Source organism: Tursiops truncatus, chromosome 11, assembly GCF_011762595.2.
Source record: "Tursiops truncatus isolate mTurTru1 chromosome 11, mTurTru1.mat.Y, whole genome shotgun sequence".
Classification (NCBI taxonomy): Eukaryota; Metazoa; Chordata; class Mammalia; order Artiodactyla; family Delphinidae; genus Tursiops; species Tursiops truncatus.
This window is the reverse complement of record NC_047044.1, coordinates 20,477,143-20,504,585: the sequence shown is the minus strand read 5'-3', so window position 1 is coordinate 20,504,585 and position 27,443 is coordinate 20,477,143. Positions and strand designations below refer to the sequence as shown.

The following is a 27,443-nucleotide window of genomic DNA, read 5'->3' as shown; positions in this document are numbered from 1 at the left end:
CTCCACCGTCTCACCTCCTTTATCTGTATCTCCACCGCCCACACACAGGCTCTGCTGATAACCTTGTCTATACTTTGATAGAGGATAGAATCAATCGGACAGGGTCTTCTGAGGCCATCCCCACGCTCACTCTCTGCCTTCCCACCACGACTACGCTTGAAGTGTCTGCCACTGTTCCCAGAGCCCCCCTGTTGTGTGCTGAATTCCCTCCCATTTCACCTTCTCAAGGACTTGGCTCCTATGATTGCCTCTTCTCTCTCCTGCATCATCAATTTTTGCTCTCTTTCAATTATTATAAATATGCTCCTGTAACTCATATCTTAAGAAAAATCCCTTGAGCCCCACATTCTCCTCCAATGACCACCTTGTTTCTCTTCTCCACTTCACAAAAGTCTTCTTCAAAGATTTGTCCAGCATCATTGTCTCCATATCCTCACCTACCATTCTCTCTCTCTCTCTTTTTTTTTTTTTTTGCGGTACGCGGGCCTCTAGCTGTTGTGGCCTCTCCTGTTGTGGAGCACAGGCTCCAGACGTGCAGGCTCAGCAGCCATGGCTCACGGACCCAGATGCTCCGCGGCATGTGAGATCTTCCTGGACCGGGGCACAAACCCGTGTCCCTGCATTGGCAGGCGGACTCTCAACCACTGTGCCACCAGGGAAGCCCTCTCTTTTTTTAATTGAAGTATAGTTGATCTACGACATTGTGTTAGTTTTAGGTGTACAGCAAAGTGATTCAGTTATACATTGTTTCAGATTATATTCCATTACAGGTTATTACAAGGTATTGAATATAATTCCCTGTGCTGTATAGTTTGTCCTCATTGCTTATCTATTTTAGGTATAGTAGTTTGTATCTGTTAATCCCATACTACTAATTTGTCCCTCCTTCCCTCCCTTTCCCCTTTGATAACCATAAGTTTGTTTTCTACATCTGTGAGTCTGTTTCTGTTTTGTAAATAAGTTCATTTGTATCATTTTTTTGGAGTCTACATATAAGTGATATTGTATGATATTTGTCTTTGACTTATTTAGTATGATCATTTCTAGGCTCATCCATGTTGCTGCAAATGGCATTATTTCCTTTTTTATGGCTGAGTAATATTCCATTATAAATATATACACCACATCATCTTACAGCAGTCATCTGTGGATGGCTCTTTTGAAACTACTTGATCTGGGCTTTCTCCCTCTATAGATACTGATTTTATTAAGGTCAGCTTTAACCAAATCCAGTGCTCATGCCACCTCTGTTATCTTACTGGCTTTGTCAACAGCATTTGTCCACACGGTGGATTGTTCCTTCCCTGAAAAACATTCTTTTCTTGACTTGGGAGACATCTCACGCTCTCCTGGATTTCTCCCTTCTTCGTTTGCTCACCCTCCTCTTCCATTTGACCTCCAAATGTTAGTACATCCTAAGACCTGGTCCTGGGTGCCTCTCCTTCTATATCTCATCTCCTTGTGATCCCATGAAGTTCCATGCAGAGCTTTTATATAACTTCTATATTGCAGTCAAGGCTTGAGCCAACAGGATTTACTACTTGATCTCAGGATAGCAGGGGAGGGGGAAGAGTTACCAGTTACTTGCAGTTACCAGGGACCCAGCATAACAGTAGCTTCATCCAGAAACCTTCCTCTGTGGAAGGGAATGGCAGATCACGCACCAGTCTTCAAGGCTTCTAATCACAGCTCAATGGCCAGAGCTCATTATATGGCTCCAGATGAACACTGGGCCCGGAAGCTCCGATGTCCATGTGCCCAGAGATACACTAATGGCTCCCACACAACAAGGTTTCTTGCATTATATAATTTTATATGTCATTTATATCTATATATACTTTATATATAGATATCTGGCCATATCTATACCTATCTATCTATCTTAGCCCTATAAAGTAAGCAAAGGAGTTATATCAGCATTACACCAATGAGGAACTGATATGGGTGGAGGTATAATCTATCAGCTACATTTTTGTTATTAAAGATCATATGAGCCCCATTTCTTGACAGCTTTTTCACAACCTTTAGGTAAAAAGCCATTTGTAAGCTACCACTACATGTGCCGTTACTGCATCCTCTAATTTTGATCAGCATTCCACCAAGAGATAAACAGAATAGGCCTAGGAGGGATGTCATAACCTTTCCAAGTACGTTAGAAAGTATTTCCAAAGTTAAATTGCTGCTTCACTGGCAGCAGACAACCTGCTTGCTTGTCCTTTCTGGCTCACGCTTGTTTGATGGCTGTTAATCTCTGCAGTTTATTAAGGGCATAATGACACATGGGTTATTGACTGGGTCACAACTGTGAATACTTATCAGCTGGTCAATCATTTGTGATAATATAAAGTATAACTGTGATGATATAGTTGTCCCCAAGTTCAACTTATCTAATATACCACCTTGAAGGATGAGAGAAATGTTATGATGAGGACTTTTGATGGAGTTGGGCATATCAGAACTGACATGGCTTTCTTCTGAGGAGAGATTTAGTACTGCATGGAGGGAACATCCACAAAGGGAGCATTTTCTCTCCTGTGCTCCCATAGGACATGAGACCAACTTCTATTCATATTCATCACATATCTTAGCCTTCTCTGTATCCCAACATAGTACCCAGGATGTAGTTAAGTTTATCTTTAGGTGTTTGTTGAATGACTTTATGAGTGGTTATGTTGTGAGGTAGATAAGACATTTGTTTTACATAATAGATGCACTGTGATACTAAGTCGTTGTTGGAGAAGGATATTCTGTATCAGTGTGTATTCATTAGCACTACTCATCAGGTATAATCCCTCTTCCTGGTGGCCTCACAGACAAGTCCATATGACGACTTCTGTCCCGTGAGCTAGGCGCAGAAGTGGTGTGTGTCCTTATGAAACCCTCTGAGCTCTGCCTTCCCTCTGGCCCAGTGACCCATCAGCATGAATCACTGAGTCACTGCAGTAAGCCGACCTGCAGTGGACATGTAGCATAAACAGGAAGTAGACCTTTATCATAGCACCAGGCAATAGAAATAATGTAATTTAAATTTTTTGGTAACAATATATGAAAAGTAAAAAGCAGATGGAATTAATTTTAATGTTTTATTTCATCCAGTAGATCTAAATTATCATTTAAACATGTAATCAGTAGAGAAATTGATGAGATACTTTACGTTCTTTTTTTTCAGACCTCTAAGTCTTCAAAATCTAGTGCATATTTTCCCCAGATCTCAATTTGGACTAGCTATATTTTAAGTACTTAGTAGCTACCGTATGGACAGTACAGCGCTACCATTTCAAGTCACTGATATTTAGAGTTATTTGTTGCTGCAGCATAACTTAGCTTATCCTGACTGATAACACCAAACTTGGATTTTCTTCAGCTATCCCGATGCAGTGAGTTTCCTAGGTTTGATGTAGGAATCACCAGGGTTGATGCAGAGTAACCGAGAGCATGTTGCATCAGTGTTCACTTAATTGAAACACAGGGAACCTCTGAAGAAACATGGAAATTTGTGCTTAGCTCTTTGGCTTTGGACCTCTCCTCATTGTGATCTAGAGGAGTGTTTACCTAAGCTTCTCATATGTAAATTTAAACCACCTTGAAACCTCTGTGGTGGCAAGAAGGTGAATTTTTCTGTCTAATAGTAGTGTTTTAACAAGGTAATCAATAACGTGAGAAAGTTACTCACCCCAAGTAATTAATTAGTTGTTAATTAATTGAGGAATTAATTAATTAGTTAATTAATTCCTCAATTAATCTGTGATCCCAAGATGTTCACAGATTAATTGAGGAAATGTTCATTCTCCATGACTACATGCTTAGTAACATACTAAGCATGTAGTATGTCCTCTCCATGACTACATGCTTAGTAACATACTGGGAATATAGTTGTGGGGAAGCTGTACACTTTCCTAAAGACAGCAGTGAAATATGTAATTTCAGAATTAATGGGGATATAACCTGTATTAGTTTTATACTGCTGCATAAGAGATGACCTCAAACTCAGAGGCTTACAACAGCCCATGTTTATGATCTCATAGTTTCTCTGTGGGTCAGAAGTCTGGATAAAACTTAGTGGGGTCTTCCAGTCAGGATGCCACAAGGTTGCCATCAGGGTGTCAGCCAGGCTGTGTTCCTTTCTGGAGTTCAAGGTCCTTTTATATGGTTATTGGCAGAATTTATTTCCTGGCGGTTGTCAGACTGTGGTCCCCCTTTTCTTGCTGGCTGTCAGTCAGGGGCTGCTCTCAGCTGAGGCTGTTTACGACTCTTAGCCCTCCTGGGCCCTCTCACATTGGTACCTTACTTCTTCCAAGCCAGCAGAAGAATCTCTCTGACCTCGAGACTCTCTTTTAAGTACTGACCTGATTGGTTCAGGCCAATCCAGGATAATCTTTCTTTTGATTAACTCAAAGTCAACAGATTAGTATCCCAACCCCAGGAATGCCATCCCTCATATTCACAGGTCCCTCCCACACTCAAGGAGTGGTGATTATCTGGTTATTCAGGATGTGTAATCCAGTGGGGTGGGAATCTTGGGGGCCGTCTTAGAATTTAACTTGCCACGTAACTTGAGATCTAAAGAAGCAGAGGGCTTCCCTGGTGGCGCAGTGGTTGAGAGTCCGCCTGCCAATGCAGGGGACACGGGTTCGTGCGCCGGTCTGGGAGGATCCCACATGCCGCAGGGCAGCTGGGCCCGTGAGCCATGGCCGCTGAGCCTGCGCTTCCGGAGCCTGTGCTCCGCAACGGGAGAGGCCACAACAGTGAGAGGCCCGCGTACCGCAAAAAAAAACAAAAACAAAAGCAAAAAAAAAAAACAAAATAAAGAAGCAGAAATTTATCAGGCAGAGAAAATAGCATGTGAGAAAACCCCAAGACTGTCAGGAGTTTGGGGATGTGGAAAGAAGAAGAGATGAGGGCCATGTGACTGGAACCCAGAGAAAGGAAAAACGATACAAGATAAAGGAGTAGCCGGATCATGCACTGGCCGCCTTAGTGATTTTCCAGAGGGCCATGGGAAACCGTGGATCACGATGCATTTTTAAAGGCGTCTCTGATGTCAGCGACAATACACACGGCAAGAACGGAACTGGAGGGAGCCCAGCTTCGAGGAGTCTTCAAGGAGCTCGATGATGGAGACTTACAGGGGGGTGGGGTGGTGGAGATGGAGAGAAGTGGACGGATTGGAGAGAGATGTAGGAGGTAGAGTCAGTCAAACACAGTGATTGACTGAATGTGGGCCAAGGAAAACGAAGTCAAAGGTGACTCTTGGAATTGAGGGACTGGGAGGATGATTGTGCCGCTTCCTGAATCCGGGGACACTGAGGAGAAGAGCATTTTTTTCCAGAGAAGTGGGTCTCTCTTAGACACATTGAGTCTGATGTGCCCATGCAACAGCCAGGGGTAGACACCATGTTGGCCGTTGGCGTTGCTGATCTGGAACTCGGAAGAGGGTTCTGAGCCAAAGACAGGGATCTGGAAGAATCAGATGATAGGTGACATCTAAAGCCACACACCTATTTCCTGTCACTGATGCTAATGTCATCTTCAGGGGGTGAGCATTGTGACCATTTAGGAACATACAGTAGCTCAGAGGCTTTTCTCTACCAGGGCACAATAAGTGTGTGTGTGTGTGTGTGTGTGTGTGTGTGTGTGTGTGTGTGTGTGTGTGTGTGTGTGTGTGTGTGTGTGTGTGTGTGTGTGTGCGCATGTACATGAGTTGTGGAGAGAGAATTGCGTCCGAATCAGCTGAAGAGTTTTTTTGAACTACACTCCGAAATTCTGATGAGTCCTCAGGGAATTGAGAATTAAAAAAATGAAAAGAAACAAAGTCTTTTTAGGGAGTTATGCCCTCATTTTTCAGAGAAAACTGAAACTCAGGAAAGTGCAAGTCATTTGCCTGGTGACACACAGCTGAGTAGATGGCAGCCCCACTGAGAGGAGTTGAAATGGCTCAGCGATTACTTTGAGTCTTTTAACCCTCCAGAAATGTACATTTCTCCATCCATTTCAGAGACTGGATTCCAGATCCACCAAAAAAAATTCCGCCATTAGCTATAAATTAGCAGAATGTTCCCCGAGCATTCTATGGGAGGAAGAAGGAAAGTCTTAGCTGTTGAACCACCCGCAGTGGTTGTAAGCTGACAACCGTGTCAGCTTCAGAGCAGTCATGCCTGGTATTGTCCTCATTTTACAGAGGAGGAAACAGGCTCATGAGCTGGTGTCGTGCCAGAAACACACAGGGAGCGTGAGTGGCAGAACCAGGCTTCAAGTTTGTTTTTACCGCTGGCCTTACATTCATTTTAGGATGTTTAGAGGGAACTGTATGCACTGTACCTTGGATTTCAATACGTAATTAAGTATTTTTCAGAAAAAATAAAATGACAATGGAATTGAATCCACAAAGAAAACGTATTCATGGAACCCCACTTTCCTCTTGTGAAGCAGCGGTTCTGGAGCCCAGCTGCCTTGGTGAGAATCCGGGCTCCCTCGTTACTCACTGTGTGATCTTAGCCAAGATCTTTGTGCTTTAGTTCCTCATCTGCAGTAAAACAGGATAATGATGCTGGCTGCATAGGGTTGGTGTGAAGATTAGGTTATTTAACATGTGTAAACGTCCTAAAACACTACGTAGCAAGTGGTAGCACTATGTAACTGCTCCCACCTCTACTGTTCCTATTTTTTTTCTCCAAGAGGCTTATCTGAGTTCCCAATTGGAAATTCATCTCTCCTTTCTTGTCCCCAGAGTGTCAGGGGTTTGCTTTGTTCTCCTGGCAACATAGTTATGAGAGAGTGAAATCCAGGTAGTTGCCTGAGGGGATACAGAAGAGATGCAAGTGGCTATCCTGATTCGACCCTTTGTGCCCAATAGATTGAAACGTGGAGCGTCTTTATGCCTCAGGTTTTCAGCCATTAACTTGTCCCTGCCCGGAATGCGCTCTCCCTGGATAATGGAACAGCCTTCTTTCCTACTTCTTCAGGTTTCTGTTCAAACGTCACCTTATCAAAAGGCCTGTCCGCAGCACTCTGTCTAAATAGCATCTCCTTCTCACCGTTATTTTGTGTTCTCCTCCCCTTCTTTATTCTTCTTCGAAGCACACCGTCAGAAATATCGTGTGTCTGTTCATCGAGGGTTGTGTCCCCCGTAGAACCTGAGCTCCACGAGGGCAGGGATTCGGCCTGTTTCGTTCACAGCTGTACTCCCAGCACCTAGGACAGTCCCTGGCACATAGAAGGCCCCCAGTGAAGGTTTGTGGACGACGTGAATGGATGAGTGAGTGAATGCTAAATTACAGTTCACGTGATGAGATGCGTGGTCAGCTGCAGAGACCACCATGATTTCCAGGTGCCCTTCTGCTGAACAAGTTTGGAACAAACCAAATGATTCTAGCCCCTCCTTTGCAGGTGAGGAAATCGAGGGCAGGGAAGAGGCCAGGTTCCAAATCTAAGGTGCAGCCAGAGAGAGAGCCAGGATTGGACAGTTTTCAACATGTTTTCACAGGCCATTTTAGTCTGCGCCTCAAAATAGCCCTAGACGTTTGCAGCTCCAGGAGTCATGTTGTCTCTGTGTGGCCAGTGAGAGAACTGAGGTGATTTACCCAAACTCGCAAGGCAGAGCTGTGACAGGACCTGGCCCAGGTGTTCTTTCCACCACAGAGCAGCACATGGTTGGCTGTTGGCCAGTGATCACCTAACAAGTCACATCAAGGGGACTTCTAGAAAGTATCTAAGCCTAGGTCTCCTGTAGTCTTCTGTGCTCTAATGAAGTTCCAGCTCTTTTAAAACGGTTTTCTTCAAGGTTAAAAAAGGATTGGGGATCATCTTTTGAGCTGAGTGGCTTTTTTAAGTTCAACAGCCTCTTGCAGGGCGTCCGGTTGACATAGGATACTCTGGGCTGCCGTAGACCCATGGGGGCTATTTCCAAACAGACCCCTGTTTCGTTCCCTGTTTCCTGCTCACCTGTTCCCTGTCCCTGTTTGGCACAAATGTAACCCCAGGATGCACTTTGTGTCTTAGGTGAATGAAATGAGCTTGCAAGTGAGAGACAGGCAGCTTCCTTCAAGCCAGGCATTCACTCTGTGATATCTGTGGAGAGGAACATAGTTCAGTTTGCAGGTGCAGCTGCCTCTCCTGGCCCCTCCAAGCAAGCACCTTTGTGTTCCTATATATACTTTCATGGTCAAGATTTGGAAACCTGGTGGGAAAAAAGAAATCTTGTTCCTCAATTAAAGCTTTAACTTTAAAAAATATTTTTACCTGCCACAATTACTTACAAGCCTTCCTTCTTACTGTTTAAAGAGTATTTTTAGTGCACAAGGAACTGGCTAAGTACTTTGCATACAGTAAAGCTTGTAGTCCTCTGAAGAAATCTGAAGCGCTGCTGTTGTTCCCGTTTCACAGATGAGAGAACTGAGGGTTACAGAGATTAAGTAACTTGTGCAAGGTCACCAGCTACTAATATCAGATCTGGCACTTGAACCCTAACTCCAAAGCTTGGACTTTTAACCACTACACTGTGTGCTTTCTCTACTCTGTTTTCCTTCAGTGTCTAAACGAAGGTTGCATATCCTCATGCAGCCCTTGTTTTGTAATTCTACTTAAATTCCACATATACATTTTTTATCTCCATGGCTAGGGTATTAGCGTCTCATTTTTGTATAGCCCAAAGCCAGTTGCCTTATTATAACATAAACGACCCTTTCTCAGCAGAAGGCAAGTGGTTAATGCACTTGCAATAAATGTTTGATAAAGAAATGATTGACCAAATCTTTTGAATTGCTTTCCTTTCTCCTACTACCTTTTAAAATGTGTCACCATCGTTTCAGTATAACCCAGTCAGTGAAAGTGGACCTGAAATGAAAAGAGATTGATAAAAATTTCCCAGAATAAGGTTTCTATGGCAAACGGGATTTCTAGTACATTTCCTTGTTGCATGCACACACATTATCTGCGTGTGACTCTGTACAAGACCGTGATCTCATTCAGGCAAACATCACAGACGTCAAACGGAACCCAAAATTGCAATGAGTTTTTTCTTTGAAATCAGAGATGTGTGTCTAATGAGAGCCTGCAGGGGGAGGGAGGTCTCATCTGCACGTCTACCTGGGGAATCCTTGGAGGTTGCTAGGAGTGTTCATTGTCTCGGAATCCCTGGCAGGTGTGCGAGAGCTACAGCCTGGGAACCTTGGGCACAGAGCGGAGACGAGCCGCTTCTGACTTCTTGACAAGATGCTCTGAAGCGGCGATAGCTTTCCCCAGCGTGGGCCAGGGGAGTCGCATATGGGCTTCATTCGCTGGTTTGTGGGTGGCAGGGAGGTGTGCTTGGGAGACAGACACAGCTTGGTGCCCGTGTGCCCTCCTCGAACTCAGCTCTGACTCAGGAAAGCCAGCCAGAACATGGAAGTTCCAAGCTTCCCTGCAGGGGACAAGCTGGACACTGTTAGAAGTGGAGTTCCACCTCAGCTGTACATCAGCAGCAGGTCGGGGGCCAAGGGCAGTGTCAGCAGGCAAAGGGGAGGCGGCCACAGCAGCAAGGCTGGGACAAAGGGCACTGATGAATGAGGCCACTTCTAGCCAGCAGCCCAGGCGTAGCTGCGGGAAGGGTTACCTGAGCTGCCCCTGGCTTATCTGACACAGCTCATCACTTCATCCTTCTAGAAACCCATTCCTCCTGGGTTCTGCTTTGCCTTTGTCCCTCTCCTTGCTTCCCTCCCTCTCTGATGGCTCCTTCTCAGTCTGCTTTGATGGTTGCTTTCTCCTCTTCCAAACCTCTAAATGTTAGTGTGCCCTGGGGCTCAGTCCTTCCCTGTACTCTTTCCTTAGGTGACCTCATCAAGTTCTATGCTTTTAAATGTCAGCTACATGCCTGCAATTCTCAATAAGTCCCACCCTCTGAGAGCCAGACTCCCATATCCATTTGCCTGCTTCAAACTTCTGTGTACCTATCGCCCAGGTACCTCAAACACGCACATCCCAGAGTAAACAGCCATCTTCTCCCTGACTCTCGTCTACATAGTGCGTGGTATTAACCATCCCAGTTTCCCAGACAAAACAACCTGCACATGCTTCTAAGAGGCCGGATTCTTTTCTCACTCTCCTCGTTTGATCAATCCCAAGTCCTTTCAAATCTACCTTCAGGTAGATCTCAAGTCTGTCCATTTCTCCCTTCCTTGCCGCATTTACCTTCTGGTTCCAGCCACCATCTTGTCTCACCTGGCCTCCTGGAATAACTTTTCTAGTGAATTGTTCAGCCCTGTGCTCCCCCTGGGACATTCCCCACAGGGCATTCAGAGTGTACTTTCTGAAACAAGTGATGCCGTCACCCCTGTCTTTAATCCATTGGTAACTTCCCATTGACCTTAGGAATAAAGTCCAAATTCCTTACAGCACTGAACCTGGCCTGGCAGTGTGTGTCCCCAGCTCTCCTCTTCAGCCCTATTATCAGGTATTCTCCCTGCCTCACACTTTACAGTATCCAGTCACCTGAGCCTTTTCAGTTCCTAGTGTCATCTCCCATCTCTGGGTCTTTGTACTTGCCGTTCCTTCTGCTTGGAATGCTTTTCACTTGGCTTCTCCCATAGCTGACATCTTCTCAGCTTTTGGATCTGAGGTTAGATGTTATGGCGGCAGGGATCAAACAGCTGTACCCTGCCTTCTACTGGCCCACAGCACTGTAATTCTTGTCCTTTTTACCACCTTTCATAATTTTAAATCATATGTTTATTTGTTGTTCAATGTCTGCCTCCTGCTTCAGACTGTAAGTTTGGGCTACCGTAATATATCCAAGCACCTAGCAGAGTACCTGGTACATAGTCGTCACAGTGTAGGTAGAGTGTAGGTAGTCGTCATAGTCGTCAGGTAGACATATGAATATGAATATGGGCTGTCAAACCTCAGAGTCTGCATTCCTAACTAACGTCTGGTCCAGCTAGCCACGTGGCTCTGTACCTGTACTCTCTCCCAGATTGACCTCATCCAATCCCATGGATTTAAATATTGTCTATGTCCTGGCCACACTTACTTTGTATCTGTGGCCCAGACTGCTCCCCTGAGCTCCAGACTCATTTATCTACACACAGGACATCTTCTCGTGACCATCACAAACTTACTTAGCATTTCCCAAACTGAGCTCATGATGTGCCTCCATGCCCCTGCTCCCAGACCCTCTTCCAGCCATGGTTTTGGGGGTCGTGAGATGGAGAGATGTGTGCATCTGCATGTCTCTGAGAGGTGGGTTGCTTGCGTTAGATCATGGCGTGCTATTTATTCTTTTCCTTACTGTTGCCGTATCTAACCTTCAGGTCAAGGACCATGATTTATATATCTTTGCATTCCCAGCCTCTAGTACATAGAAGGTGTTCAATATGTTCTTGTTGAATGAACAAGAAAGAAGGAATGTTTTCTGTGAATCCTACCTATTTCTCCTCCAGGTGTTTTCCATGCTCCTTCTTAATTTCTCCAATCATTCTTCTAAGGAGATTTTCCAGACTCCTCTAAATGGTCATTTTTCTTCTCCCCAGTGTTCTAACCTAAGGGATTTTTATTGCAGTATATTAATGAAACAACTGTATGTTTCAAAAAATTCATTTTTATTTCTCTTCATTTTGGCACTTGCACACTTGGATTTATGTGGAAAGGAATACTTAATAACGAGGAAAAACCTATTTAAGCACAGTAGCGTAATCATTCAGCACTGGAGAAAAGAGTGATATATGAGCTATATAATTAGCAATCATCTGTTTCACATTTATTTGTCTGGGCTGAAGTTCAGTTTCTCCTTAAAAACAGAGTATAAGTAATAAGTCCCATAGACACAGGTGTGCAAGCATGCACACACACACACACACGAATAGACACTCATCATCATTAATGGGAATTCAATTAACATTTTTCTCAAGATCATCTTAAATATAGCTTAATTTTCCCTCTTTGTTTTTGTTGCTTTGTTTTCTGAAATACAAAATTCTTTTCAGATTAGTTTGTATAAACTGATAAAGAATTCAGAGATTGTGTCTTCAATGCACATAAAAGCCATGGATTTATTCAAACTTCAGAGTTTATCAGATAAAATTGACAAGGGAGTCAGGGGATGTGGCTGTGGACTCAGCTTTGCCTGGGATAAACTTTCAGTTTGGCTGTGGGTGACTTACTTGACTTAGACTCTTCCTTCTTTAAGAAATTGAAGTAAAGCCTCTCTTACAAGTTGGAGAATAAGATGAGGTAATGTGTAAAAGTGCTTCTAAAATTATAAAGCAACTAAAAACTAGAGTGATGGTTTTATAATTATTGTTCTAATTGAAATAATAGGAAAATGGAGTTATTTTTATGCTGAATTAATCAAAGCAGTTGCTCTTTTATGCAGAAAATGGTTGAGATCCCACATTAGAAGTTTAGTTGACTCAGTATGTGTTCAGATGAACTTGGCTTTTCCAACACACAGAAGTATGGCACGTAAAACGTGCCCTAAATGGAATGTAGTACTGTGTTCTCCTTAATATTTTCATACATTCATGGGAGATCTACAAAATGATTATCCTTGCAATAGAGTGTATATTTTCTGTAAAACTAGCAATCACAGTAATTCCATGAAGAGAGTATATTCTGAGATTATCCTCTATCTAAATCAAGGTTTGATTGATTCTGTAAATCAGTCACATTCCCATCTTCTTTATTTTGCACAATTTTACTCGTTCTCTCATGGGAATATGAGAGAAGAAATAGCAGGAAGTGAGAACCTTGTCAGAAAGCTAGGTGAATTTAAAGCATTCCCGGTATTACCATGAAACCTCCCAAGTGAGGAAGCTACAAAACCTTCCCAGACTCTGAAGCGTATCTTTAGTATAAACAAAAAGGCCCATTTTTTTTTTTTTTTTTTTTTTTTTTGCGGTACGCGGGCCTCTCACTGTTGTGGCCTCTCCCGTCGTGGAGCACAGGCTCCGGACGCGCAGGCTCAGCGGCCATGGCTCACGGGCCCAGCCGCTCCGCGGCATGTGAGATCCTCCCGGACCGGGGCACGAACCCGTGTCCCCTGCATCAACAGGCGGACTCTCAACCGCTGCGCCACCAGGGAAGCCCCAGAAAGGCCCATTTTAAGGAAAAATAATCTTTCTTCTGCTTTTTAACTTGGAAAACTATATTATATATGGAAAAACAAGTGGCAGTCTTTTCCAAAGCACAAGAATGCTCAACTGATAAGCTTTGAGAACATCTCAGATCAAGGCATCAGCGCGTCCACAGACATGAATGGGACACGATGGAGAGTGTGTGTGCTGTGTTTCTGTATATTCCTGTGTGGACATTGCCACCCATGAGCTCATTCACACTACCCCTGGCTACCTGGCTCTAAGCACCCAGTGCAGGGAGGTAATAGGTTACTAAACAGAAAACCAGTCTGTGCAAAGAGACACAGCCCTAGTCATTGCTTCTTCAGTGGTTGCTGGCGTGTTTGTTCCCTGCGTGGGCACCTTATTTGCAGTAATCGGCTATGTGGGCTCCAAGAGTCAATCTTCTTCACTTCTGGCTTCATAGGACTCCCAGCTTTCACTGGGGCCAGGACTAACTATTCACATTTCACTAGACAAATATTGGTTGAGTGTACCGTCTATAGTAGGCACTGTGCTAGGCCCAGAGGATTCACCCGTGAATAACAGAAACTTTCCTTGTTCTCAGGGAGCTTAGAGACAGGGGTCTGCTTATCCTAAGCTGAAAGATAAAACCTTATTTCAGCCCGAACTGCCAGAAAGTTTGATTTTCCTAACCAATATCAAAGGGTACCCCACCACCACCATTGTGGATTTGGGCCTTGGCCCTCCGCCCCATGGGAAATTCAGTGTCACCAAAGTCCCTGAGAACATTGTAGTTGACACCAGCTTGATTTTCATAATATCTTGAGGAGTTCTTATGAATTAAGTACACTATTTATATAAGCCTAACCAGAAGACCCTGAATGAAAATACAAGAGATGAATTACAATTGCATTTCATCTGCGATATAAAAACAATTCCCTGTAGTGCAAATGCACCCCAGCTAAAGCATAAAGTTGAGCTTTTTTGGTCAGCTGTGTAAAAATATTGGCTTGTTTATAAATACTATTATAGGGAGAGTTCAGCCACAAAGGCCTAACATATCTTAAACTACAAAATTTTAAATTGATACTCTTAAACTGTAAAACTTTAAATAGTATGCAGTTCAGAACGACTGTGTGTGAGAAGGATATGGCTAAATAATTGGCCGTTTTGCTAATTTTAAACTGCTCTGGCTTACTGTTTCTCATCTTTCTTCTGCTTCCTTCCACAACTCAGCCCTCCCCCTGGGAAATGACTTCTGAAGGAAATCTCCTAATTGGAGATGTCCCCTTGGTCAGAGGCATAGATCAAAATGTGTTGGGGGGTTAACAGAGTATGAAGCTCTAGTTTTACTTGCTTGTCTAAGTTCTGTGTTGATAAGAAGCCCCAGAGGAGGCAAAGGTTTGGGGCCAAAGAACACAGTCCTTTGAAAAACCCTTGCTGATACTGACCCAGATTTAAGACTCACATCCCTTAGGTCCCTTTATCTCCACCACCACCAACTATTGCTTTTGCCTGTATGATTGAGAGCCTCTCTCTTTCTCTCTGCTTTCGCTGTAACTGTCCCTTGTTGTTTATCCTCCACGCAGTAGCCACAGTGATCTTTGAACGCCTAAATCAAAATGACTTCCCCGTGGCCCTAGAATAAAGTTTAACCATCTTGTTGTGGGCTGTGAAGCACTACATGTTCCTGCCCACCTTTCCACCCTCTGCTCGCTCCAGTCTCCATGATTAATCCACCCCAGCCCGTCTACTTGCCTCCCTGTCCCTCGACCATAGGACATACCAAGCTATTTCCCAACCTAGGGCCTTGGCACCCAGAACATTCATCCCATGCTCTTTATCCAGCTGGCTCCTTCTCTATATCTCAGCTCACATGTCCCCTCCTCAGAGAGGACTTTCCTTGACCCTTGCCCAAAGAAATGGGTACCCTACCCCAACTCTTCCTCCTAAGACTTTGTTGTCTTCAGAATACTCGTAGCTCTGAATCTGTCCCTCTCTCTTTAACTTGTTTTTGCCTGTCTCCTTTTGTGTGTGTTTTTGCAGAATGTAAATGCCGTGCATATCTCTTTTGCTCCTAAACTGGTTCTCTAGTGCCTGCCACACAGTGGTGTATTGGTTGAGTGGATATATGCGCACATAAGGAGCCAGCTTGTCGCTGAAGAATGCCCCCCATCTTAAACTCTGTACAAGTTCATGTGTTCTAAGTTCCAACTCAATTGAAACCATAGGAGACTTGGATATACTTTTCAATTTAGTTTCTTTTTTCTGTTTCAGTCCTCTCTAATAAATAGTGACATTATCTTTGTGAAGTTGCATGCCCCATGGGAAGTGCTCGGAAGATATGCAGAACAAATGAATGTAAGAATGCCTTTCAGGTAGGTGTAAAAGTGTCCCCGCCCCCCCATTCTCTCTGCTACTAATGTACTCCTCTCTCAAAACAAATAAAACTGAAATGCGGACTGGAACACTCTAAGAAAATCCCTTAAATGTTTAGGAAATGCAATAAGTACTTCATGGCTAATAATGGCTTCATATCTTTTTGTGAAAATGTCTGGCTAATTCAGTCCTTAGAAGGGCACATAGTTCACCTGCCTGTGAGAAAGAAATATTTTCCAAGTGGCGTTTTCATTTCCAAAGTGCCATTTTTAGAAACCCTGTGTACTGCTTCTTTGAATGGCCAGACCCCAGGATCAGTGGTGCAGGTCCTTACTGACTGGTCCCTTCCAGAAAAAAATTCAAATCTACTTCCATTGAAACAAGTTCAAGAAATTTCAGGAAAATGTGATCTTATTTATTTTTTTTTGATCTTATTTCTTTAAATAACCTATTTTTAAATTTAAAAAAATCAGGTCATAAATACTGCACAAGCATTGATATTTATTCCTAGGGGAATAGAAAACACTTTGCATGGATTTCTCAGTTATTTAAAGGGATTAATTTTCCTCCATCTTACAGTGAATATTCTTATTTTCCCTATAGATTAAGAAAAAGTGATCATTGGCTAGATGGAACTGAAATAAAGTATTAAACCTCAAGTTATAAATGCCAAGATATGTGGAAATAATGGAATCTCTCAAAGGAGGTGGAGGGATGTAGTACCAAGGACAGTTCCAAAGGGACTAAAGAATTAAATACTTTTAGTTCACAATTTGCCCATAAAGACCAAGTCAGTGGGCAGATATTAGACAAACTGCCAATTCTAAAATGTACCTCTTAATGAGCTGTGGAAAGTTATCGACACAAAGAACCATCTACATTCTTAGAGACGAAGAGGAGCTAGGAACACATTTAGAGAAGGGCAATTTCCATTCATAGGGCTGTAATATATCTCCTTGGTGCACCTTATTTTCTTTGTTTACTGGTCTTTATGTCCTAATACCAATTCAAAATAGAGGCTGGATTTCTAGCATCTATTTTCCTTAAGGCAAAATTCCCGAAAGAATTGAGACAAACATAGTTCTAAACTTTTCAGTTATTTATCAATGTGAATCAATACTATATCACACATAAGGACCAAAAATAAATCTATGCTTAGATAGAGTCATATATCAGACCAACATCTTATAGCCCACAGAGCTAAAAAGTCTACCTTTTGATAGTAGTAGTAGTTTTACAGTAGTCAAACCTAGTGAAACTGATACCCCCCTCCCCAGTAGCAACCTCATAAAACCTTTTGCCAGAACACACTTCTCAAGCACAGAACCTGAGCAGATTGTAGGAACATGAGCAGCGTGGTACAGAGCAAATTCCCTTAGTACCTGGAAGCATTTCATCTCTGAAGCGCCTGGCTGCATCATAGATAATACCTCTGTGTGCTCATTACATAGCAGAAAAATGCTGCCTGCAAGCAGCATTAATACTTTTCTTATGCAGTATTCAGAGACTGTGATCCAGGCAATAAAATGAAAACCATAATAGCTATGAATAATAATCTTAAACGTAGGAATTCCTACAGGGCAATATTTTAGGAGGAAATACTGTTAGTGTGTGGCCACTAATTGGCCTCATTAATATTGATGTGAGTTTACCTAAGCATAGCTTCATTTGATGCAACTTGGTGCATTTAAAATTTATGCTTTCATTTTGTCCGGTGTTTTAGACAGATAACTCTAGCTTATTTGTCTATTTGTCTATGGAGACATATGTATTTCCAAAGCAGGAATTGTCCTGCCATGTCAGTTCACCAAAATGTTCAAATGTCAATTTAGCTGACTATTTAAATGCCTCCAAGAATCTTTATTTATTATTTTCTGTAGACTGCACTTCTGAACCCCAGGTTTAGTCTCCTAGGATTTTTATTTCTCCAATGTTTAAAAGGAAGTCGAGTAATAGGTTTCTTGTGGGAAGTTGTCAATAAAGCCTGCTTCTGCTAAATACCTGTATGTCCGTGGATATGGGTTTTTTAAATAGACTGTTTTTAAAACAGTTTTAGGTTTACAGACAATTAAATAGATAGTACAGAGTGTTCGCATATACCCCCTCTCACCCTACTTACAGTTTCCTTATTATTAATATCTTGCATTAGTGTGGTATATTTGTTACAATGGATGGACCAACATTGGTACATTATTACTATCTAAAGTCCATAGTTCACTTTAGGGTTCACTTCTTGCCTTGTACAGTGCTATGGGTTTTGACAAATGCATAGTGTCAGGTACCCCCTATTATAGTATCACGCAGAATAGTTTCACTGCCCTTAAAAATCCCCTTTACTCTGCCTATTCATCCCTTCTCCCCCCAACCCAAACCCCTGGCAGCCACTGATCTTTCTCTTGTCTCTATAATTTGCCTGTTAACAACATGGGATATGTTTTTATGTTTTCACAGATATGCAAAATAAATTTTGGTGTATAAACTTCCCATTCTCTCTAAGTGAGATATCTCAGGAACGGTTCAGAATTCATACAAACCGTGTTCATTTCATTACCACCCCATTGGTTGAAGCCCACACTATAGAAAGGGAGACTGCATTTTAACAAAGCATCTGATACATGTGCTCTCCATTCACGCTACACCCAGAATTTACATTTGTAATGCTTTTTAAAATGCAGGTGTATAGAAGTCCAACAGATCCTTAATAAGTCTGATTTTTAAAAAGATTTTTTCCCAGGATTCCTTGGTGTATCTCTTGAATTCACTGATAGGAGGGCCAGGGGTGAGGCAGTATGTTCCAGTGTGGTTATTCATAACAGGATGTTGACACCTATTTGTTAGTGTCTTTCCCGTACTGATTGTCAAATATGAATATGTAGTTTTATATTACCCTTGCCTATATCAGATGAGAGAAGCATTCTCTAAACTTAAAGCGCTATATAAATACTAGTTAATGTGATCCTGTGCCCACTAAATTATGTATGTTGCCAGCAGGCTGGCAACCCATCTCGGCCTCCTGAAAAAAGAGCTGACCTCAGCCGAATTCCTACAAATACCAGTTGCTCCAAATTATTGCTCTGCACAGGTTCTGTAGGCGAAGAGCAGCCGTAAACAATGATGGTAACAAGGAGAGGGGGCGATATCAATGGAGACGATTTCATATGATTTCATGACTCAAAAAATGCATGCCCTCCGTTCCCACTACATTTCTCACTGTTAATCTCTTTTTAGTTTTTTCTTCTTCACCTCTTACAGGCTTCTATCTTCAATCTCCTTTCCTTCCTTGCTAGTTCAAACTGTAACTGACGATGGGTTTTCTTCTCGACTGGCTTCATTTTTGCTGTTCTTCCAGGAGAAAAATCTATTACCTGCCCCGCCGGTACAAGTTCATGAGCAGGTTAGTAGCATGCTCTGTCATGATGGCGTTTGTTTTAGCTGTTGGCCTGTGCGCTCCAACAGTGACAAGGAATACAAGCTGGGGAAGACGGGCCTTTGTCACACGGGAAAGCCGGCTGCCGTGCCAAAAATCGCTACTTCAGGTTAGAGAAATAGCCTAGGGAAAAAAAAAAAGCAAAGATGGAAATGTTCCTCTTAGAGTCTTCCCTGTGATTTCACACTTGGGAGGACAGAATTTATCTGCAAGTCTACTGAGGCTGGGTTTGGGGTTTTTTCTCTCCCCATTCTATTAGATAAATTACCAGAAAGGCCCACTGTTTAGAAAGCATCTTTGGTCTGAATGTTACTCTTTTCCCCACACAGATTCCTCCCTCTGCTATAAGTAACTTGAAATCTAAGTGCAGACAATCACCCTCTCCAAAAGCAGATGGTTTCTTGGCCCTCTGGGTGGGGCCCGCCTATGTTAGTAATAGTTTGTTAATAAAGTAGGCAGTTGTATGACCTTATTCAGAAGCCCTCCTACCCTCTTTTTACCCCTCCTCCCCAAAAATACTACTGGATGAAGATTGCCTTTACTGTGCTATGAATCCTTCCTAAGCTTGTCTCTCCTTGTTTTCTGAGAAGCCAGGGATGAAGGGGAGGCGTCAGTGATGTCCTTTAATTTGACTCTGTGGTGATCATTGGCATTCTAATTTCAAGCTTTTAATTGGTCTTATGTAACCATTCACCCTGAGCTGAGCTGATAGTTAAACTTGGATACCATTGCATTTGTCTGAAAATCTTAGTGTTCAGTTCTGTGAGATTTAAGATTCCTATTCACTCTGTTAATGTGCTATGCAGAAGGATAAGTAGAAGAGTAGTTGATATATTTTAGTGAGTTACTCAAATACACGTGCACTCAACAAAGTATGACATGAGAATGGGCTTTTAAAGAAACTAAGACGTGGTTTCCAAGAATTTCCCTGAGCAGCATCCTTATTAGCAATCCTTCTTTCATCAGGCAGTTGCCATGGCATTTGGATTCACCACAATGAGACGAATCCCTTTTCATATAATGACCTTCTACAAAAACTTAGTGCACACTTTAGCCTATTTCAGTAGTTTTCAAACTTTAGCCAGCATCAGAGTCACCTGGAGGGCTTATTAAAACACAGATTACTGGGCCTGTGCTGTAATCTATGATGTAGATGTCCAACTCTCCACCTGGAAGGTATATGAAGGCAAGGATGGCTCATCCAATTCCTTGTTTCCAGCAGCTAGCATGTAGTAGGTGGGGCAAATGAATGAGTGAATCTCCATACACAGGTGTGAGAATTTGCTTGGGGGAAAAGGAGACCACAAAGAAAAGTATAGAAAAACCAGGACTGCCTGAAGTGTCAGACACAGACTGGGGACTGAAGAGGTGAGGGCTTGAAAGAAAATGGTGATAAAAGGACCCATATAATCTCGGGGTTGGAGGGATATCAAATGTCATCAAGTCTAACGACTCATCGGCTACTTGAACCTCTGCTGTATCATCAGGCAGCCTGTGTTTGAACATCTCTGGAGACAGCGTATTCCTAAACCCATCTGTGAACACCTGACTTAGAAAGTGCTTCCTTAAAATAAGGCATAATCTCTCTCTCTTTAGCTTTCACTCTAAAACATTCAGATTGTAGTTCCCCCTGAATAGCCAAAAGATAGTCTACAAAGTAAACAGCAAAATATATGAGAAAGATTGTGAAATTATAGGCAAAAGGACTTAGCAGGTATTTGGAAAACAAGAGATGGTGGCAGATAGAAAGAGGTTTCCGTATTAAGGGATCGGGAGGCAAAAGAAGAGTAGAAATTCAGAGAGATACAGGTGTGGTAAGGAAGGTGGTGAATTTTGTTTTAATAATTCTACATTGACTCACAGTAGGTCTTTGAGGTGTTGGTGTCCTGAAGGCTTTTGAAACTGATGGCACAGCAGTTGAAGCTAGAGGTAAAGCCAGAGAACCCAGTTTGGGAGACAGAGCCATAGAGGTCATGACCTTAGCCAGGGGAGTAGATGGAATTTCCCAGGAAACGATGCAGGGAGTGAAGAGAAGAGGGCCAGTAGCAGTTGCTCAGAAAGTCTGCTTTAAGGAGACAGGAAGAGATGGGGGAGGATGAAAAGGAACGATTTAAGAAGTAGGAGGAGAACTAAGGGAAGGCAGTGCCAAAGGCACCACGTATGAGTTCCCATAGGAAGGGGTGTTCTTCAGCTACTGATGAAGGATGAGAGATGAGAATTGAGTTTTGGTCACCATGGTAACCACCGTGCTAGCAGTCTCCATGGAGTGGTGGTTCTCAAACTTTAGCGTGCGTCAGGATCACCTGCAGGGCTTTTTAATACTCATGTTGCTGGGCCCATCCCCACAGGTGAGGCTCAAGAATTTGCACTTGTACCAAGATCCCAAGTGATGCTGATGTTGCTGGTCTGGAACTAGTACATTTTGAGAATGATGACTACGGAGTAGAGGGTAATAGAAACCAAATTACAGCTGGTGGAGAATGGACAGGGTCCTGATGAATCAGAGGCAGTGAGGGGTCACTACTACCTTAGAACAGGAGCAAGAGGAGGAAAGCAGAGGAGGCTGTGACCACGTGACTCATATGTACTCCATGTGTATAGAAGGGAGGCTGGGAGTGAATAAGAGCTGGGGAAACCCTTGTTCCTGGAACTGGAAGAACAGCTTACTAAATACTAATTTTGGGCCTGGAAAACTTGATGCTACTTCCTGAATAGAGAATGGACTTGAGGACATGGGGAGGGGGAAGGGTAAGCTGGGACGAAGTGAGAGAGTGGCATGGACATATATACACTACCAAATGTAAAACCGATAGCTAGTGGGAAGCAGCCGCATAGCACAGGGAGATCAGCTCAGTGCTTTGTGACCACCTAGAGGGGTGGGATAGGGAGGGTGGGAGGGCGATGCAAGAGGGAGGGGATATGGGGATATATGTATCTGTATAGCTGATTCACTTTGTTATAAAGCAGAAACTAACACACCATTGTAAAGCAATTATACTCCAAAAAAGATGTTAAAAAAAATGTTAATACTACTTAAGTGCACACATTACAACTGTAGAAAAATCTAGGCCTTAGGAGGCACCGGAAGACTCTGGGTCAAAATAAAGGGGAAAAAAGTCCGAACTATGGTTTTATGACACACTAATTCAGAATGACCTCTTAAGCTTTACTGCTTACCAATAGGATTAAATCTGGGACATCAGTTTGGTGGTATAACTTATTGAAGCCCAGTGTCTGGTGCAAATTTTTAAATGCAGTTTGTCAGAAAATTTTGTATCTACTTTAACTCTTCACCTCAGAACAGCCTGATTTAGATGATGAAGAGTGTGTGTCTCTTTGTAGCCAGGGATGACATTACAAATTGAAGGGCACATCTATAACTTGTTATCCTAGTTGTACATCAGCAGTAAAATATTGACTTCCAGTGTTCTAAAGTTCTCATGTCATGCTACGTATGGATACTTAATTGAGCTTTTAGTTTCATTCTTACAAATGATATTCCACTTCATTAATCTGTGAAAGCACCCTTGAAACAAACCTACCTCCTTTCAGGATAAGAGAGATGAATTAGAAATTGTGAAGTTTCTGAGCAGGCAGAAAAATAGAGCGTCATTTCACAAATATCTTTATTTATGAAAGGTCACCTGACGTCATAAAGCACACTCATGTAATTCAGATATGTATTTCTGGAGTAAATGCTCTTTTCATTCACATACTTGGTCTATTAAAGGCTGCTTCAACACTTACCTTTGGGCAGACTTACAGGTATTACAAATTACCTATCCAGTCAGGAAAGGAAATTTATCATCATTCTTCTGCCTTACTATTATTATTTTTTTGCCTTCACCAAATCGTACAAATATAATCTGCAGAAGATATGCTTACAAAGTAATAAATCTGTTGACTGTGGGTGGCTTGTAGCTGCAGTCTCATTACTACTCATTCTTTTTGCCTCCACGCCCCCATGCACATCCTGCCTGATGTTCTCCTTTGCGATGCTTGGCAGAAGGAATGCTGGTCCCTACTGCATTATACGCTCAGTGCCATCGTAATCTTATCCGATGAGTATACGGGCAACATGACAAAACGGCTTGGCTGTTTCCATCCTCGTCTTAAACAAATTAACATACGTAAATGTTCCAAAGCCTTTGGACTCTTCTAAGCTGTGCCCCAGTTAGCAAGCCTTGTGACCTAAAAGAATGGCAGTAGCTTCCCAAGATCCCTAGCTATCCAAGGAGAGGCTGCAAATACAGGGTACTCACCTGTAGGTGCTCTCTGGGCACGTGATCTCTGAAAATGTAATCTAACTGTTCGAAACCTAATGCTATTATTATAATATTCTGGTCTGGGGAAAAGCAGGTGTCTCTGAAGTAGCCCGTTTCATTTAATTCAGCCTAATTAAGTTGTCCTTAGTACAAACTCCCTCCTGGGTTGTTAGTGGCTCCAGGGAAAGGCCGTTGTTTTCTGCTTCTTCAGGGTACACCCTCAGCATCCAGGTTGGGACTCTGTGCACAGCCAACGATTTATAAAAGCCTGCAGACAGGTTAGCCTGTTAGGGGTGAAGTCCTTTGCATGTGGCCTTTTCCATAATCATCACCACTCCTGAAGGTGGGTAAGATTGTCTCTCTCCCCTCTACAACTGAGATAACTTGACCTTTACAACGGAGGTCAAGTTGTTTTAACAAGGACCTTCCCGAGGCACATTTCCAAGAACACCCTGGAAAGGCACAGCCTGGAAGAAGCGGCAGGTCTGTGCCCATTTGTCTGTGCTTGTTCTGTGCCGGCAGCTCTTTCCAGCTATGCAGAACCTCACCTGTCATGAACCGGCATTTGGTCCAGGACCCTGAACTTACCACCAGAACGACTTTCTTAAGAAAGTAACTCACCTTTTAGTCTAGATATTACCTTGACAGGTCAAGGGCACAAATGCCCAAGTGGATGATCCATCTTTATTGAGGTGCCTGTGCAGTCTGCGAGGCAGCTTTTGCTCAGTAAATGGCAGAAATGGAAGAGAGTGACAGTGTATCCAACCAAAGTCAGTGCTCCCTCATTAAGCTGATGTTTCCTCTTCCCCGTCAGAGGACATTTTACTAAGTATCAGCCCTGCTCCTATGTTGAAGAGACAGATGGGGTGCTTCCTGGTTAGTTGGTTTCTTGACTTTTACAGGCCTAAGTAAATATCAGGATTGCCTGTTTAGGGATGTTTGTGAGACATGGAAGCACAGACCTCAATATACAAGGGAGAATCATAGCTCTTGAACGTCTGTTGAGAACTCGGTTAATAAAAGTTCATTGTCATCATCATTTTCTTCATCCTAGAAACCACTACTTCATTGAGCATTTTGTCCATCCAAGGCATTGTGCGAACACTTATGCATTATCCTTCCCACTTCCTTAGGTAATGGGTATATTAGCTCAGAGGAGTTTAGTCCCTTCCCCAGCGTGACACTCACCATTTTCGTTCTGGGCAATGAGGATGTGAATCCGCTTCCAGCTGACTCCAGAGTCGTCATTCTATATGAAAGGTTATCCACTGTGCCTCTTGAAAAGGAAAGCTCTTTTTTTGACCCCAGCATGCCGGATCTTCGTTCCCCAGCCAGGGATCGAACCCACACCCCCTGCAGTGGAAGCGCAGAGTTTTAACCACTGGACCGCCAGAGACATCCCTAAAGGAAAACTCTTTATTAACTCAAGTTTGTTTAAAATGGTAGAGCCAAGATATTATTGCTGAAGTCACCACCATGTATTGAGAAAGCATCTGATTTTTCATCTTAGAGATGAGGCTACTAGGGCCCCGTGAGGATAAAAGGCTTGTCCCAGGCATCCAGCTTAAGTCTCATGCTTTCCAACCTGGTGGCTTTTGCACTATGTGTCTTTCCTTTGCAAGGTGAAAGGGGTCCTCACTGATGTCTGAGTGGCACAGTTTGGGGACAGGAGTGGGTTTGTGGAAGAGTGACCATTCGTCATCCTGCCACAGAGGGACAGACCCCTTGTTCCCCGAGCCACCTACCTGGGAGATAGGGGCAACGTGTAGAACGTCGGTCTCAGCCCATGGGGGCCTGGCTGGCCAAGGTCAGGTCTCAAGGGGAAGATGGGCCCAAGACTGGAGAGGTGTGTTGGTCTCCCATTGCTGTTACAATACATTCCCGCACTTAGCGGCATAGAACAGCACAAATTTATTATCTCAGTTCTTCAAGTCACAAGTCTGGGCTGGGGGAGGTTTCAACTGGTTTCTCTGCTTGGGGTCTCACAGGCTGAAATCATGGCGTCAGCCAGCCAGGCGCTGGGGAAGAATTGGCTTCCAGGCTCAGCCAGGTGGCTGGCACAGTTCAGGGCCATGCAGTCGTAGCACTGGGGTCTCCGTTTCCCGACTGGCTGTTAACCAAAGGCCTTTCTCAGCTTCTAGAGGCTGCCTACACTCCCTGGCTCCTGCCCCCCTTCATCTTCAAAGCCAGCTGTGGCCGGTTGAATCCTTCTCATGCTTTGAATCTCTCTGACCTCCCTTTTGCCTCATCTCTCCTGTCTCCAGCCAGAGAAAGTTCTCTGCTATTAAATGGCTTCGTGGTTAAATGGGTCCCCCTGAGTAATCCAGGATGCTTTCCTTAATTTAAGGCCCATCACCTTACACCTGCAAAGTCCCTTTGCCATGTCACACAACATATTTACAGGTTCTGGGATTAGGGTGCAGAAATCTTTGGGGGGGCCTTTCTGCCAACCGGAAGAGAACACAAGCTGCTGCTCACATCTGAACATTTTTTCTGTCCATTGTGAGCACACAGCCTGGACTGGCATGTGTGGTGGGACCGAGACAGCCCATGCTTTGTCTTCCTGTTTCTTCTCAGGCTACCCCGATGAAGACCAGTTCACACCCTCCACCCCCAGTTAGTGTCTCAGGGGGCTTGTTTTTAAGATATCTTTTGAATATCTTTCTTCTACCATAGTGTTTCAAAAGCCCACTTCCTCTCCTTTCCATCCCTTTTACCTTAGCCTCCATGGTCCTCAAGGAGTTATTAATAACACTGCTTTCTGCCTAGCAGCTTCTCCAAAGCATTTCATGCACGTCCTCTTTTCTAAGCCTCCTAGCAACGCTGTGAGGTCAATAAGATGATGATGATCGTAATGACCCCATTTTAAAACCCTTGAAAAATAAAGCTCAGAAAGGTGAGTGATGTGTGGGAGGTCACACAGCTGATAAGCAACAGAGCCAGGATTTAGGCATTCCAAGGACAAATCCCAGCTCCTTTCCACCATGCCAAGCAGCCTCCTCTCACTTCCTTTCCCCCCCTCCTCATTTTTCAATGAACTCATCACTTTCATACTCTGTTCTCTCTCTCCACCATCTCCACATTTCACTTAAATTGTGATGCCACAAGCTGGTTGCTGAAAGCTACCATTTCGTTCCCATGGAGTATTTATGCCTGAATTTTTACAGCTTTGTTTTTATCCACACTGAGCACTGTACCCATCTGGATTTAATTCATAGTCATTGCGCGCAGAGAGAGCCCAGATTCTGTGAGAATGCGAATTTTGCAAAGTGTAATCCGATTAGTGCTGCCGACTGGAGAGATGTGGGAGGTGAAAGCTCTATTACGGAAAACCTCTGGGCCAAAGTCTTCTTTCGTGAACAACTTTTAAGGCAATCAGATGACATAAAGCCAAGAGCCACAGGGAAGGCAACCAGCTTAACCTAGGAAGTCTAATTTAAGGACTAGATCATTGAACTTGGACGAGTGATAGATGCTGGTGAAGCATAATTAACCTTTTGAATTGAAAGGCAGAAGGACAAAAATGTTAAGAGGTAAACTGGTTGCTCAAATGCTTGTCTTTGGGAAAAAAGAAAAGATAGTGATAATAGCCAGTGTTCACTGTGCACCAGACACCGTTCTGGAGACATTGTATACGTATTGATCAGTGAATCATCACAACCCTATGAATTGAGCATCGTTATCATGCCCATTTTACAGATAAGGAAATTGAGACATGGCAAAGTTAAATAACTTGCCCAAGGTCACACTGCTAATAATTACAGAGCCAGGGCTTGAATCTGGGCACTCCAGCCTCAGGGTTCATGTTCTCAACCACTGTGTCATATCACCTCTCTGAAGCTTATCATCTCACTGTATTTTAAGTGTCTTTAAAGAGATGATGGGGAGAATGGGGTGGACGTGAAGGATGAAGGAGATGGGCACTTTTTCCCTTTCTTCAGTCTTTGGGCCATTCTAATCTATTATTCTTTTCTGGGTACATGACCCTGAGTAGGGTCTTTACTTCTGTGTGTGTATATGTGGTGGGGACAGGTCCTCTTGGAGACGAGGGTCTTAAAGAAGCCGGAGGATTCTTTCCAGTTTGAACTTTCAGGGACTCTGGAAAAAAGACAGCCACCACCAGGCAGAGTGGGGGGTTGTGGTGAGGCTGGAACAAAGCTGAGGATAAAAAGTGGTAGAAGAGAAGATTACTGTTATTTTTCATTTTGAAGTTGATTGGTTATATAAAAAATAGTCCCTTCAGCTGAGAGTTTCACGGAAAAGGATAAATTGCCATGTAAATGATTTTAATTGGGAAAAGAAACAAAACATACCCAAATTCCATAT

The 27,443-nt window shown here is 43.3% G+C and overlaps 1 protein-coding gene across 1 annotated transcript in view; it reads left to right on the top strand.

The window, feature by feature from the left end:
* The window catches only part of ANO4 (anoctamin 4), a 440,366-nt gene that overhangs the window by 274,153 nt on the left and 138,770 nt on the right, over positions 1–27,443 (top strand). The window contains exons 8-9 of the mRNA XM_073789215.1: positions 15,324–15,424; positions 18,775–18,819. Of these exons, the coding sequence (XP_073645316.1) occupies positions 15,324–15,424; positions 18,775–18,819 (146 nt within the window). The remainder of the gene's footprint in view (positions 1–15,323; positions 15,425–18,774; positions 18,820–27,443) is intronic.